Source organism: Zonotrichia albicollis, chromosome 5 (genome assembly GCF_047830755.1).
Source record: "Zonotrichia albicollis isolate bZonAlb1 chromosome 5, bZonAlb1.hap1, whole genome shotgun sequence".
Taxonomy (NCBI): Eukaryota; Metazoa; Chordata; class Aves; order Passeriformes; family Passerellidae; genus Zonotrichia; species Zonotrichia albicollis.
The window spans coordinates 40,957,767-40,974,042 of record NC_133823.1 but is presented as its reverse complement, the minus strand read 5'-3'; the positions used below and the strand labels follow the sequence as shown (position 1 = coordinate 40,974,042).

General features: G+C 36.2%; 1 protein-coding gene across 4 annotated transcripts in view; it reads left to right on the top strand.

Annotated features, from left to right (window-relative positions):
• TUSC3 (tumor suppressor candidate 3) overlaps positions 1-16,069 on the top strand; it is a 118,657-nt gene extending 102,588 nt beyond the window's left edge. For 2 of the 4 annotated variants that reach the window (XM_005483887.4, XM_074541463.1), the window contains exons 9-10: positions 1,821-1,911; positions 9,152-16,069. In XM_005483887.4, coding sequence (XP_005483944.1) covers positions 1,821-1,911; positions 9,152-9,167 — 107 coding nt within the window. In that variant the 3' untranslated portion in view covers positions 9,168-16,069. Of the gene's footprint in view, positions 1-203; positions 1,751-1,820; positions 1,912-9,151 lie in introns of those variants that run through there. The other 2 variants (XM_026791496.2, XM_026791495.2) reach the window with 2 other exon arrangements.
• Positions 16,070-16,276: the final 207 nt, after the last annotated feature.

The window sequence follows — 16,276 nt, the reverse complement described above, 5'->3', positions numbered from 1 at the left end:
AATATCTTCTATAGTAGCTAGCTATAACAGTGGTGTCAAAGTGATGTCTTAGGTTTTAACTTTCATATTTTTCAGATTCTGTACTGCTTTAGTGTGTAGTTCTGAGCTTCATATAAAGGGATGGTGAGCTCTCTTCACAGAGTAGGTAGACAAAACAATTCCTTTTCTAGCTTGGGAACAAGGACAACTTATCCAAATTTCAGGTCCAAGAGCATAAACAACAGTGGAATGAAGAGAGAAAAGCAAGAAGGATGGGACTTCATTACCTAAAGCTGTAATTGGACCATTAACTCCAATATGCAAATGGACCAGGACTTATAAAACTATGAGACCTTCAGGCCAATTGCCCATTCTGTGACCATTTTGGTTTATCTTGGGTGTAGCCCTTGCTGGGCTCTTGTGCTGCCCACGGTGTGATCATTGAGGCCTTTAATACTTATTTTATTCTTTGGCTCTGTCTACTCTCTGTTCTAGGACAGCATTCATAAGGTATCAAAAGGATACAGTGCCATAAGTTTAATTGTAATATGATCGAAGATCTGGGCCTGTGAACATAGGCACGGTGAAATGTCAGTGGACTGCAGTAAAAATTCAGGCTCTTTGCTCTTTGTGGCCATTATATGAATGCTTTCTGTGTATCTGCCTTGCACTGTTCATGCTTCCAGTTTATTCATCCATGCTTGTAAATCATATCTGTGAGTGGTGATTTCTTTATAATGAAGTATGTTTATTAGGTTTGTACCTGGCTAGTTTTCTCAAAATAACTGTAGAAATTTTATATTCCAGTTGACATGTGTCACTTTCCACATGGTCAGTTTTAATGAAAAAATGCATCATTGTCAGTTTCCTTGGATTCGTGGTTTCTCATCCTTTCTTCAAAGGCAGCACACTTTTGAAGCATGAATATTGCAATTAAATAGCAAAGAGTTGGCTGAAGTAGAAATAGTATAAGAAGAGGAATTTTTAAAATCAAAGTACCTCACTAGATTCAAAACGTTATCTAATGTAGATGAGCTGCATCTCAGTTTGGAACATGTGCCCCTTTTTAAAAAAATTACTTGCAGTAGAGTGGGCTATCACAATCAAGAAGATTTTATGCTGTTATTGCACAGGATGCCAACAGATGTTCCAAATTTTGTTTGTTAATTTAAGCATTTACTTTGTTAGTTCATTCTTTATCTGAAAAGATGCAAAGCACTTTCACCTGGATGGTATCAGAAGATCTGCATCATTGTTATTTACCTTCAGAACCTGAAGACTCGTATTGCTAGTGAGCTAAGAGTAAAAAGTAATTTGGCTGCCAGTCTTGGAACTTAGAACAGTGACATTTTTAGCAATTATTAACTAGATATAGTAGTTACTAAGCTGCCTTTACTACTACTTCAGCCATAGACGGTTGGCTAGAGACAACATGATTCCATTAGTCAAGGGACATTTTTCTAAATGGAATTTTTTTTCCAAAAACAACAAGCAAATACCTGAAATGACATTATTTGATATGTATAATTTAATGGGCTATTAAATCCATTATCAGCAGTAAGGTGTTTGCATCCACATACATTTGACTTTCAAATTTCTGCTTTTTTCTTGAAAATACATTTGCCCTGACAGGTTATTTTTTCCTAATAACCATAAATGTTATTTCCATATCTGTTTGAAATCCTGTCAGAAGATAGCGGGCTTCAGTAGTCAAGGCAGTAACATTTTGTATTTAACTGTGTCAGAATTCTGTATAAATGATTGACATAAATAATATTGTTTGTAGAGATTGCAGTTTTAAATATTTTATGTTCTAATAAACAGAGTTATTTTCTTTCCAGTAATATGTGTGGTAGGCCTTGGTCTTGTGGTCTTTTTCTTCAGCTTCCTGCTGTCAATATTTCGCTCCAAATACCATGGCTACCCATACAGGTAATCTGTCTTTCAATTCTCATCCTATAGACTGTAACAGCTTTGTAGAAGTTTAAGAATTGCTTTCAGCTAAACAATCTTTAATCTTTACCCCTGAAGTCAATGGAAGGTGGTAGAAGCAGGAAGAATGGTGATTAATTTAAACAACCCAAAAAGGGCTGGAGTGCAACTGTTAAAGCAGACCAGTTAAAAGGGTTTGAGCACAGATGTGTGACATGCACAGTGCCCCTCTGAAAAATGCAGGAAAAAAACATGCTTTGGTTTGTAAGGCTTTATTAGATTTTTATTTTTGTATAACTAAGATGTGCATAAGACAGGGAACAGAAAACAAAGCACTGTATGCTGCTAAATTTGACTTCACTAAAAGTACCCTTTTCTTTTGTCAGCCGCACCATGCAGGAGAGAAAGGATTATAGTTTTTCTAAATTATACATACACCTGTCAGTTAAACAGTTGCAATTTTTCTGACAAAGGAAAAAATTAGATTTCTCTGATTAGGCCACATGGTTAGTACAACAGCCAGTTTTGTATTTTTTGTTAAATTCCACTAAAAAGGATTCATCCTTGCAAAGCCAACTTAGATGTAACATTTCAGCTATAACCTTACAATTTTTCTGTTAGTGTTTGCTCTACGACTTCAGAACTATTTTCATTTTCACAGAGCTTGGTCTCTTTACTTGCTTCAGATTAATTTTATTATTTAATAACACCATAACTGAAGACAAGGAAACTTTTTGTTGCAATATGTGCACAAGGTTTGCTCCTGCTTTTTAGTAATTTCTGCTAAGGAAAGAGTTCTGTAAAGGACTCAGTAGTATCATACTGCAAAATTTCATCGGTATGAAATTAATAGCCATTTGGGATAGACTGTCCTGCTTCTCACCATCCTCTCTTGAGATTACTTCTAGCTTGACTGAGTTGGGGTGAAAGGCAGGATCCAGTTTTCCTAAGTGTCAGGTTTTCTTACCTTCCATTAACTGTTTAGGTCTTAAACTTTAAAGAAGCAGGATTTATGAGCTTAATCTGCAGCAGAAAGCTCACTTGAGAAGCATTGTCAAAGAATGGCAACCCATGGTCTGAGCTCCCTTCTCCACTTAATAAACTTCTCATAACAAGTTTATTAAATGGAGAAGGTGATGGTGGTGGCGTGTTCCTTGCCATGCAGTTTATCAGTTACTAAAGAGAGCCTGACAATTGTACTAGTTTCATTTTTGAAACTAGTATGAATGTTCATATCACCTATTAACATCATGCATATATATCTGTGCCAGACTTTGCATTGCTTTTGTGAATGTTTGCAATAGGGGATTTTGGCTGCTGCATGATGCCTTGGATGTCTGGTGCTGAGCAGCATTGTGAGCATTAGTGTGCTCTGTGAGTTTGCATGCCAACACCATACCATTGGTGTTAGTGCAAACTTAGTCACTGAATATATCTTCTAGTATCAGGTATTATAAACTTTGGGAATCTTAATTTGAATAATGTAGGGCTTTTCCATCTTGTCTTGCAAATCTGTTTGTTGTAAATACTAGGTGGAATAGAGTTTTAAATTTTATTCTCCCCACAATTAATCTAGAATTTATTGAAATACCAGATGTCTTTTAATGGGAGTGTCTAGCAGAAGTTGGAGGCCTATGTAGATTTCATACTTCTCTCTTATTATCCAAGCTAAGAATAAAGGAGAGCAAGATTTGGGGCTAGGGAGCAGAATTCTATTAAAAGCTTATTCATTTGATAGGTGATACATATTAAAAGTGTAGCTGCTAGTATGCTAAAGCTGGTTAAAAAATAAATAAATCCAGGACAATGAAAAAGGATAATTCATCACAATCCTGATAAAATAAAGAAGTGCCAGATCATGTTGTTACTGTGAAGAAATTACTAGATCCATAAACCAAATTCTGTCTTAAGGAGCTAATTAGACTCCTTAACTCATAAATCAAGTAAATTCATAAAGAAATGAACAGCGTTTATGCCTAAACTCATAGGAAACATTTAATAGCTGGGTAAGTGTGATGCAGTTTTCTTGGGTTTTTTTAAATACTGTTTCTGCTTCTTCATGATTAAGCAAGATCTTTTGGGGTTAGTTGGTCTGTCCTGAATGGTAGCAAGTTTTTGCGGTAATAAATTAATCATTCAATCTTAAATCCTCACAATCTTCTAGTATTGGAAGCCATCACTAAAGCTGATCCTTTTGCTCTGCTATTATCAAATTTCATTTACTCATTTAAAATGTAAATGTGTAATTTATTTATCAGGTCCTTTCCAGTGCTAAATCGTTCATGTTTCTGTTGGTCTCTTGGGTAGCTCTGACCCAATTTGCTGTTATTTTAAATAAACACTGTTGATCATTTGACACTTCAGTGGTCACAATGTGTCATCTTCTTCACAATCCCATAGCATTTTTTAGAGAATCCTCTTTGTTTCTTGTGGATAGTTCTTAAGGATTTTAATGAATATACAATACACTGGGGAGGACCAAGTATATAAACTCTTATTTTGTCTTTCCTCTTTTAATTTAGTATCTTGCATTTTAACTTCAGTCTTGTGTGCTAAAATACATTAATCTTTTTGTCTGAATTCCTTAAGATCTTGAAGAAGTTCCATTTCCATGCCTCATCAATTGATCCCAATGCAGATATATCTTAAGATGTGAAATATGTATTTCCTTTTCCTATCATTGGTTGTAGATTTCACCTTGAAACTCTCAGTCTTTATGTGATGAATTGTCCTCAGGCTAGTAAAGCTTTGCCTTTAACAGTACTAACAACAATGCATACTAATGATCTATCAGGGAAAAAGTGACATTTTGTTGGCCTGCCTAAAGCAACAGTTAAAGAAAACTGAAATTGCTTTAATACTAAATGCATGACCTCAAGCATCAACTTCCCTATCCTACTTAAAAAAGAAAAAAATTCAAATTTCCTAAATTGTTTCCATTCTCTGGCATTGAACAGCCAAGTCAGTTCTTTGTGAAATATCATGCATTGGTAAGAAGTGAAACAATAACACAATCTGCTGTGCATCCGCTTTTCTGCAGTGACCTCCAGGTAGTGAAGATAACTCAAAACAGAGCTAGATAAACATAAAGCCACAGTAAAAAACTGGAAAAAAACCATTGTTTATTTTTCTAATGGGGTCTATAAGGTGCTCTTTAGAGGGCATGCAATAGGAAGGCACAGTAATTTTGAAAGACTTTTTGATCCACTTCAGACATTCCCAATTCTGATTTGATTCTTTCTTTCACAGGATTTTCTTCTTGAAGGCTAGTGTTGGGCAAAAATTGTTTCATTAATATGCTGGTAAAATACTCTTACATAGTATAGCTTTGAAATGGGAAAGGTGATTCAAAGGGGGGGTCATCATGAAGGTTACTCACTAAGCAAATACAATCATCATAGATGAGCTCACATGCAGCAAATCTTTCTGCTAGACCCATTTTTGCCATGGCAGGAACTTTTCATGGCTGTATTAATCTACCTTTTTATGGGGACGAGATGAAATTTTTCATTTTGCTAAAACTTTCACTTTAATTGATATCATTAACTGTTGAAAGATTATGTAATAATTTTATTTTATACTCTTGAGCATTTTCTCTTTATAGTTCTTTCTGGATATAGCAAGTATGTTGATATATCTTGGACAATGTTTTTAGGAAGCCTTCTCACACTATTATTTAAAGTGAATAAATGATATGTTAAATATCAGATATACTCAGTGACTGAGCAATAAAATGTAATTATAACAATACAGAATTTCATCTGTCATCTCATACACATGGGGGTGACACAGAGACTGTTCTTCATTAGATGCCAAAACCATGAACTCTGAGTTGACTTTGCAAGTTAGGAAGGAGCTTGGCTCTCTGGAAACCACACCTTAGGCAGTTTCAGCCCAAAAAGCATACAGAATATGAAAAAGAATGAGAGAACGTGCTAAGAACAGAAGATATCAGTACATAAGCACAGTATTGTGTTATTGGGAATTTTAGGCATGTAAATGTTTGTTACACTGCTTCAAGAGGATGCAGAGAAAAGTTTCATCCATGCTTTACTGTTATTAAAAACATTTCTTGCTTTTTTCTTTTTTTAGCTTTGGCTGCAACCTAACTGCTCTAGATTGTTTTTTCTGCTTTGTTTTCTGAATGAAACTTCTACCACAGTTTCATTACTCTTTACACTTTAAATTGTTCTTTCAAGCCTACATTTTATCATTAGTTGTTTTAATCTCAATTTAAATGAAATAAACAGTTGAAAATTCTATATTTTCATAATTTTTCATTAAGTAGATTTTGATTTTTTTTAGAACCTGCCTTGCAGTTGAATATTTCATTATCCAATTATCCTTCATAGCCATTATATTTCAGTATTATTTACAAGAGTAATGTGAACTTTTTTTTAGATAAACCATAAAAAATAATCAGCCTTCTGACCTATGTATTGATGGAATGAAAAATACGTATTCTTTATTGGCTAGCAGAGAAAATGAACTAAGCTGTGCAAAACATGAAAATTAAGAGATGCCTCATTTTCATCAAAACCCCATAAATGTTAAGTCAGACATAAAGTATTCATTTATTGCTTGGGGAAGGACAGTCAATGCAACAGGACACACAAATTGTAAGATGCCCCAGAACTTGAAAAATCCTTATATTCACTGTATACACATCTGTGTTGTAATTAAATTGGTTTCAGTAAAGAAATCCTGTATAATACTAAAGTTGTAATTAAATGCAAGTGACTAAAATAGAATAGTTATTTCTTGAAAATATGGTGGAAAAAATATTATTACATAGAACAAGTAGTATTTACAGACATATGAAATTAAATTTAATAATAAACATGAGCATACTACTAACAGCTTTTTCGGTATTTCATGCACAATTACATTTATTTACCTTAAATTTTTAAATTGGTAAACCCACGTCTGATAAAAACCAGGATTCACAATTTGATCTATAGAGCCCTGCAAAATCGGCTACTTTCTTTAAAACAGCAGAAATCAAGATTTTAAAAGACAGGAGAACAATAATACACAGTTGTCAAAAGAAAGCCTTTATGTTTAGTATATTCTATACTACTACTATTAATGTGGCTAAACAGTACGTTGTTCATGAAAGAAGCTGCCCATGGAAGTGGAAGGCAACAGTATAAGTCCCTCTATTCATCTAAACCATCTAACAGCATGCTGAATTCATGAAAAGCCACAAACCTCCATATTCTTCTCTATAGGAAGTGTTGACATCAGTGCTGATTTGTAATCCTTTAAAAAATGGGAATTCTAGATGTCTGGACCTGTAGCAGGTCTCTTAGGAAGGATGTGCTTCTTACTGTGGCAAACAGTGTGGATGCTCTTCTCCCAGTAGGACCTTCGTTCTTTGATTATCACCACTAAAAACAACTCTTTTTGCTCATATGCCTTTTAATTTTACCTATTTCTATCCATTCCCATCTAGTTTTATGTCTGGAGGGGCACAGTTTATCCAGGCTTTCCTATTCTTCTTCACCGTGTTTTGCAACATGTTTTCTTCTGTCTGTCTGCAGATCTGTGCCAATGGATGTTGTCCAGTTTGTTAGTCTTGATTTTTTAGAAACTGCCCACCTCCCATCTCGTCCTTTGTGGTACTCTATGGTTTTTTCATGGCGTTCTGGCTTTTTATAGTTTTCCATAAAGTCAAAGAATAGCTGGGGTTGAAGTGACTCCTGGAGATTAATCACTCTTCTAAAGTAGGTTCACTTTTAGCAGCTTGAACAAGATCACTTCCAGGCAGGTTTTTTGACAGAAAGAACCTCCACAACCTCTCTGGATAGCCTGTTCCACTGCTTTCTCACCCTTGAAATAAAAAAGTTTGTCCTCATACTCTGATGGAAATTGAGGTGTTTCAGCTTTCTGCCTACACTTGTTTTAGAACTTTCAGTGTTTCTTTTGTCTATATTCTGTATCATGTCTCTTAGCTGCTAAAGGTGCAGTTCTCTTATAGAGCGAAAGTAAGGATCAACAGCTGTGGTAGTAGCATGTTGATCCAACTGCTGTATTTGTATTTCTTTGCTGTTACATATTGAGTCCTCTACACCTCTTAAGTGTATCAATTCTAGGCTTAAGAAATCTTCAGCCCTTCCTACTCTTCTCTCCAAACTTTTTCACTACTATTAGTCCTCTCTCTTCTCCTCTCAGATCCTTTCCTATTCATGGCTTTACACATCTGTTCTAGACCTGGTTTATGTTTTTAGTCACATGTGCTCAGCATTCCCTTCAGCCCTCTGCAATTCTTCTCTCCATGAAGTAGTTCTTGCTGGCTTTTCCCAATCGTTAATCCCTTCACCCTCCAGCACCAGACAGCTGCTGTCTGTTTTGCTTCGCTTTGTATGTCTTGCCCAATGAGCTTGTCAGCTTTTTGCAGCAGTGAACATCTTTATACTGATACAGTCTTTTAAGCTTGTGGCACTGGTATTTATGTTTTGTTATGATTAATTAATTAATGCCATGAATGGAAAAACTGGTGAAATTACTACAGCATGTATGCTAGTGCACACTGCATGTCTAGGAGTTGAAAGACCTACCAGGCAAAGCTAGAGGCAGTACTTGCATTTAGCAGTTCCTAACTTGTGTGTTAGTAGTTAGTCCATAGTCTTGCACAAGTCTCTGTCTCTCTGGGTTCCCACTTCCCAGTCTATGGGATTTGATTAAGTACTTAGAAAGCTGTGACACACAATATGTATCTACATTTCAGAAATGAAAAGTTTTCTTACAGGTGTAAAGAAACAGCAATGTCATTGGAAACTTCGTAATTTATTAAAATACTAAGAACTTAAGAGTCTGCAACCCTACAGAGCCTTGCCAATTGCTCTATACTCTCCCAACTCTGGGGCCACTTCAGCAGTAAAAGAAGATGGTTTTAAATAAACCTGAAACATCCCCTGGCAAAGATTCCTCACTTCAAGTAATAAGAGCAGATGCAGAACTTGATTAAGGAGAACAGATGTTTGAAGAGCGTTTTTCTTTTTAATTTTTTTAAATAGGCAAATTTAAGTTTCAATCACTTATGTTTTATTTGATAACTTTCATGCTTGCTTAGTAATTACTAAATGGAATATAAAAACTTAAGAGATTATTACACAAATGTCAAATGACTTTTCAAATTAATGTTTTGAAGTCCTTGTTTATTATTCTTTTCGAATAATTTTGGTGCTGTGTTTTATATGCATTTTTCAGCATTTAATCATGTTTTCTTTCTTTTCAGCTTCTTAATTAAATGAATTCAAGTGGGATTCACTTAGAGCTGCTTACCATGAAGATAAGCTATAACTGCTATTTTCAGCTCACCAATGTTACATGTATTCAAGAATCTTTTGTTGGTTCATCTGTTTTTGTGATAATTTATATAGTATCGTGATAGAGAAATGAATGCAGTTTCATGCACTGAATGCATAATTTATAGAAAAATATAGTAAATATCTCTTTGGGAAGTGCTAAAATGTTATGAATATAGTGTGCTCAAGAATTTAAATAAATTTCAGTATAATGGGCTTCTGTTTAAGTCTTCCTTATTAACTGTACTACATGGATCCAAAGGGTATTTCTGAGATTTTTCACCTGAAGTTTGTTTGTGTTTTTGAACTGAACAAAATAACATCAGTTCTTTAGCTATGATTAAGAAATACACCCTAGTGGAAACTATTATTTGACTGCACCTTACCCTCACTTTGCTTTGTAACAGAGTATTTGTATAGAGTCTCTGATCAGCTCTGACATGCTGAGCCATTAACATAAAATTCTATTCTACACATTTTCATCCTGGAGTTCTCTTCCTGACTCAGCAGTGTGTAGAATACATACATTACAAGTTCATCTTTCTCTTATGCCAAAGGATGAAGTTCATAATGGAATTCATTGAGTTACAGCAGTCAGAACTCAGATCCTTTTAAGGATTGAGTCTGTGGTGACAAAATGGGAGGGTGGGGAGTAACAACATTTTATAACCTAAAACATGCTTATTTTCTGAAGTAGCAACAGGAGGAGGTATTACTCAATGGTGCTTGTAACACAGTACAGGTGAGCCTATTGGAACTGGGGTTACAGCAGTTGCCAGTTTTATGCGTCCACTGAGCTCTGTGAAAAGTCTGTATAGGAATTAGTAATGCCATTTAAAAATGCCATTTTTAGCAGTTCACATGTCATAATATGTGAATTACTCATAAATCCTTGTATACACCTACACAGTATATTCTCAGCGGCTCAGGAAACAACAATCATCACAAGATACTTTACCTCAGTCCTACTTTTTTTCTTCCCTACTGGCAGTTTTCCAACTGGAACTTTTTCAAGTACCAATTCACTGTCAGTAGCATTAGGAATTTCTTCATTCATAATATAAAATTGCCTCTAAATATGAGAAGAAGATTGACTAGACTTTACAAAACTCACTTTATCTTATGTATTTACTATTTCTTCTCCAGAAATACTGGTATGTTAAGAACTGGGAAACATTTTTGGACAAGAAAAAACAAAAAAGAAAGAGGAAAGACGGGTTCTATCTTACACGAAACTAGAGCAAGACCTACTCGTTACCATAGTAAAAACACAAGAAGGTTGTAGAGCAATATTTAAATTAGAAGCTGAGTAAAAACAAACTCAAAGCACCTGCTTCACTGACTGATGTGGACTGTGAAGGGGGTTGCAGCCTTTTCAGAGATGCTTCAGCTGTTATTCAGGAAGGCAGATCAGCTTGCCCATGATTCCAGTTGAGTGGCATGTGCCAGTGCAAGGAAGCCAGGACAGAATTTGCAAGACCTTTATGTCAGTGGTAGAGGCTTGATAAAGGGGTGGAAAAATTAAATTGTTTGGTATTCAACAACAGCTCTGGTATAACAAGCATTCAAAGCCCTGGTAGGAAAATAAATAAAATCACTAGGACAGTAATCAGGCTAATGACTTAAGGATGGCACAGCTAGATCTGCAGGTGACCGAGTGGGGCTGTATGAGAAAGATTACATATAGTGCAACAGCACTGACATCTTTCAGGAAAAAAAGAAGCAGAGCAGTAAGCCTCCATGGTTGGAAGTTGTGTTCTAAAAAAAGAATTAGAATTGTGCTGCTTGATCAAGATGACAAGTGACTAGAAAGTGAAAGAAGAAAAACTGCAAGTTTCAGACTGGAAGTAATAGTGAGAGATCTTAAGACCTTGTGCTAATGAGACTAAATATTTCAGCTTATGATGAGGTAAAGCATTCCAGTGACACATGACTGCCTGCTGGAACAGCTAATAGATCTCACATAGTATTCAACTCAAAAGCAACAGCTTGAGTATTGCATGGGTACTAACATACTATGTAAGATATATTCATGGGGTAGCTACTCTGTAACAAGAACCACAATACAGTACATGTTGTTGTAAGACAGGAAAAAATGAAATCTGAAATAATTTGAAGTATATTAGAAATAAAGGCAGCTAATAATGCAAACAAACCTACCCCTCTTCAAACAACAACAAACAATAAGCAAAAAGTGAGACGCCTACAAACAGCCTGGTGGCTGTTCAATACTTCATTAGAAGCACAGAGAAAATATGTGCCACAATTCCACAGCAGCACACAGGTCAAGTGTAAAAACAACAGGTAAAAAAAAAAATCATCTGAAAATTATGCTCATCATGGCTTCTTAAAATACACCCAAAGCAGGGAACTAGTCAGAGAGTTGATGACAGAAGTATAAGAAGGGGCACCCATTGATAAAGACTGTGACAGAGAAGCCAAATTCTCTGCAGCAGCTAGGCCAGAAGATTTAGGTCAACATGATCTGGCACACTATGTATGATGGTTTTAAATAGATAAGCTAGGTTCTGGTAAGATCTTGGGACCAAATAGCATTTATCAAAGAACTCTGATAGAAATCAAATGTGAGATTGCAGAACTGCTGAGCAAGGTGCCTTTACCTATCATTACAGATTGCCTCTGTGTCAGAGGCCTGAGAGATGGCCAGCACAGCTGTCACCTATAAAAAGGAGAGTCTAGAGGGAAAGCCAAGCTACAGACCAGTGAACAATTTCCAGTCCTGATGGGATGGTCTAGTTGGCAGTAAAGAGTAAGGTTACTGAGAGCAAGGATAAACATAGTCATCTGAAAAAGGTGTAGGACTTATAAAGGAGAATTTAGGTTCACAAAGCTTGTAGATGGCTAAAATAGTGTCTGAAAAGCACAAGGATAAAAATCCCTTGGTAACTATTTATTAAAGAACCTAATATGGAATTGGAAGAGATGTCCTTCTTGAAAACCCAATTAAGATACCAAGAGAAGGACAGGGCTTAATGGGCACTTTTTATGGCACTAAAGTCATACATCCTTCCTGGAAACTAGTGCTGGGACAACTGGAATACATCTTCATCAGTGATGTGTAGAAAATGCATGGGCAGTGCAACCTGTGTTACAGATAAGCTCACAGTATGTGCTGAGGGAGAAAAGTCCACCAAAACTTTGAGGGTAAGACTGGGATGTTTTGATGGGTAAAAACTTGGGAATACATCTAGAGAAAAATAAATACTTTGTTCAGCTAACACTCAGGAAAAATACGCAAGTGAACAAATTTTAGCAGATTTGTCAGTGTGTGCTGACAGCCAAAGAGGAGATGTTTTGTGTCATCAGTAGAGGGGTTTGGGTAACAAGAGAGGACAAAATTACAACTACACAAAATCTTTGTGGATTCCTGTTGAGTTCTGTATGTAGTTGTGATCCATACATCCCAAAGACTGAGCAGTTCAAGGTACAAGTGGAGATAAGCAAGCAGTGTCTCTTAAAAGAGCTCAGATTCTAAATAAGCAGGAGTATGGTATTAAAAAACCTAAAGACACTTTTCACTAGTTCATGCTTGCAGCAGTGGACACCTAAAAACTTTTAATAAAAGAAATCCCTACTTGAGGATCAAAGCAGACGAGATTCATAGAAGCAAAACTTTGCAAAAGAAAACGTAAAAAAAAAAAAAAGGCACTATACTTTTTTCAATTAAATTTAACTCCAGATACTCTTCAGAAAAGCCAAATAAATCTCTCTCCACAGTGATGTTAAGTGACATTATCAAGGTTCAGTGCCCTGTTAGGGACCTAGAAATGACCTCCACATGATTTCAGGTGTCCCATCAGGCAGAAACACACACGAATTCAGGGCCTCATTGTTAAATGATTTAATATATCCTTTGAGCAAGTTAGCAACTCTGGGAGTTATTCTTCCAATTCTTTGTAACACATGAACAATTGACTATAATCTTGCTGTCTATGTTTGGTAGTACTGAATAACTATATTCAAGAGAAAAATGTAATGTAGGCATATTCTCTAGTGTTAGCTGGAGATTTTATACTCTTATTGAAGTTTTTTACTTACCAATATTTCTGTCCTTGAGGATTTTGACTCCCATAACTTTCATTTCCAGATGCACATGCACACTTTTCCAAAAAATGCCTCATTAGGTGTCACCCTGTTTTTTTAAGATTTTCTAAGCCTTCTGATGTTGACATTCTTGTAGTGAACTTTCTCACACACTTTCTGTAAATAACTCAATGTTCTGCATTCTTTTATGGAGGAGGAGAGAGTTGATAGACTGTTGGTTTGACCAGCGTCAATGGAGAGGTGGCACTGCCACCCTCCAATCCACTGCCACTTTTGGAAAACTATAAATGTTAGAGTCAGAAAATAAACTTCCCTTTTTCTTCACCTTGAGAACAGTGGTGTGCGCTTGTGGCTTTTTGTGTCCTGTAGTGACAATTAGGACTTCTTAATGAAAAGACTTCCTGTAAAACATCTCAAATCCAGGAGCAGGCATTCCCCTATGCTCAGTCCATGTATGAACAGTAACACTATGTTTTTCTCTGAACTATGGATACATGCTACACACACTAAGAGCTATGCAGTTTCAGAGCTTGTTGTCTGTCATATGGCAAACTGAATCAACATCATCCATAAGGATAGGTCAAGCAGCTCAAGTCTAAGGTTCTTTGACATTGTCATATGGAGACAGAGGAACAGAGCTTTATGGAGTTGGTTTTAATTTTATGTTATCTATGCTAAAAATGTAAATTCAATGTCCTCCATTTACCCCAGTTAGCTATACCACTATACACCAGATAGATTACATGAATAAGCAACCCCACATTTATTTCTTTTTGCAACACAATAAATGTATGATGCCCAAAGAAGCATCAATCTGTATTTTCCAGGGATGTTTTTACTCTGCGTTAACACAGGTCTATATATTTTCAGATTAGTAGCTTTCATAATATTAGTCAGTGCTGGTCCCTCTAGAAGTACTTGAATGAAATAGGGAATATTTTTCTGGTTTGTATTTAGCCTTTCTGCCTTGCATTTTAAAAATGCATCACAAATATACAGAGTAATGAAGAAGCCTTAGAAGTTCCAAAGTTGAAAAGCTTTGTTTTATCTTCTAATAGTTACATTTTTGCTCCAGGAGTCTTACTCTGGAGAGAAAAAAAGCCTGAAGGTAAGTCATTACCAAGCAGTGCTTCAGGCAAAAACAGTGCAAAATAAGAGTTTATCTAGGGATAAAGAGCACGCACTACCATAAGTATTTGTTTCCCCTCCAGTAGCACTTGGTGCAGGAGTTTCATTCTTTGGTTTTAAGAATAAAGAACTGGAAGCTTTACATTGTGTTTAAGAAGCTGATTGAGTCCTGTTCAGTTTTAGCTTGTTTTGTCATAGTATGTATTTTCGTTAGAAATGCAGTAATTTAGCAGAGTGAAGATAAACATTCTGCTAAATTACTCAATTGCTAATGAAAATACTTCGTTTTAAATTATTTATCTAATTATTTAGCTAAATAAATGAATTTATTTATCTGAAAATATTTTCATTGGTCAAAGCTAGTGGAAGTTATTGTTAGTATTAGAAGAAGGCTGCAGCCAGTTTTTGCCCTCAAGAGGGTTATCTACCATCAGCACATCTAATAAATCTCCTCAATTCTGACTTTGGTTGTGGCCATCTATCTGTGCCAATGACAAGTCTTTCACTAGTCAAGGCATTTGAAACTAGGAATGGTTTCATAATCATACCTGGTGCTGAACAACCTTTATCCCTTCCTTTTCTATAATTTCTCACTCTCCTCAGCTGTGTTTAAATACTTCTTTCCTCCACCTCCATCTTGGATAGAGCCATGGTAGGTGGATGGCCCAACTATTATGGCACTCAAAATCCTCATCAGATAATTGCTGTTCAGATGCCCTGTTTTCTCCAGGCTTTTGAATCTCTATCTCACCACTTCTAAGCTCGACTGGGTTGTTCTGTAACTTCTCAGAGAATTCCATTAACTCAGAGAGGACCAGCCCCAGGCCAAAGCTCCCTCTCCTCCTACACACATATGCCATGGCTGCCTGGCCCAAGCAACCTCTTTTCCTTACCACCTTCCCTACTGGTCTCCTTCTAAGGGGATGCTCTCAGAAGAGGTCTGGGCTGGCCCAATCCCCCTGCACTTTGAAGCAGAATGATCTTTCCTTACCACAGCTTGCATATTGTAAAATTCCAAGAGGAAACAAAGCTAAAAATCAGCCTCTGCTGTACAGCTATGTCAGTCCAGAGACCTTCCTGCTGATACCAATGCACTTGTTTCTAGAGGACACGCTTAAAGCACAAGAAAATAACAGATACAGCTTGTCAAAAATAAAAGTTTTCAAGCAGTATTTTTCATGCAAACATGCAATTACTTGCACCTAAAATGTTCAATTAACATACAATGCAACAAAAACCCGAATACAGAGAATATGTAGGAAGAGCAGAGTAAGCATTTCTCCAGCACTTCTCATTCAGGGAGAGCTGGACATAGTCACAGTTCATTGCTTTATAATGCTGCCTCTGTCCTGAAGCCACTGGAGGTTCATTTCAAGCTTACCCTCACAGCTCAGTTATTTAGAAATTTTTATAAGTTCTGGGAATTTTAATGAGCATTTTAAATGCCTCAAGTTAAGACATTACTGATAGTAATGGTTCAGCTTCTTCCTATATCCCTTCTGTAATCACATCTGTCAAAACATTAGCCCAGCTCTCCTACAAGAGTTTTCTTACTGGGATTTCCTTAAAGGAAGATTTCCTGCTGGACCTGTAGCTTCTTCCCCAGACTGGTTTCACAAAAAAAAAAAAAAAAAAAAAAAAAAAAAAAGGTAAAACAGTGTCTAAACCACAGGCATACACATGACAGAAAATCCGAAGACTGTATTTTAGTTCACAGATTCAAAATAATGAAAGCATTCATGCCAGTGCATAATGACAGTGAACATAGCCACTATAATGTATAATTAAGACAGACAGGTAACACTAAAAAATCTAGCCACCACAGATCTGGAAACAGGGTTTTTTCATGCTTTGAGCTGTTG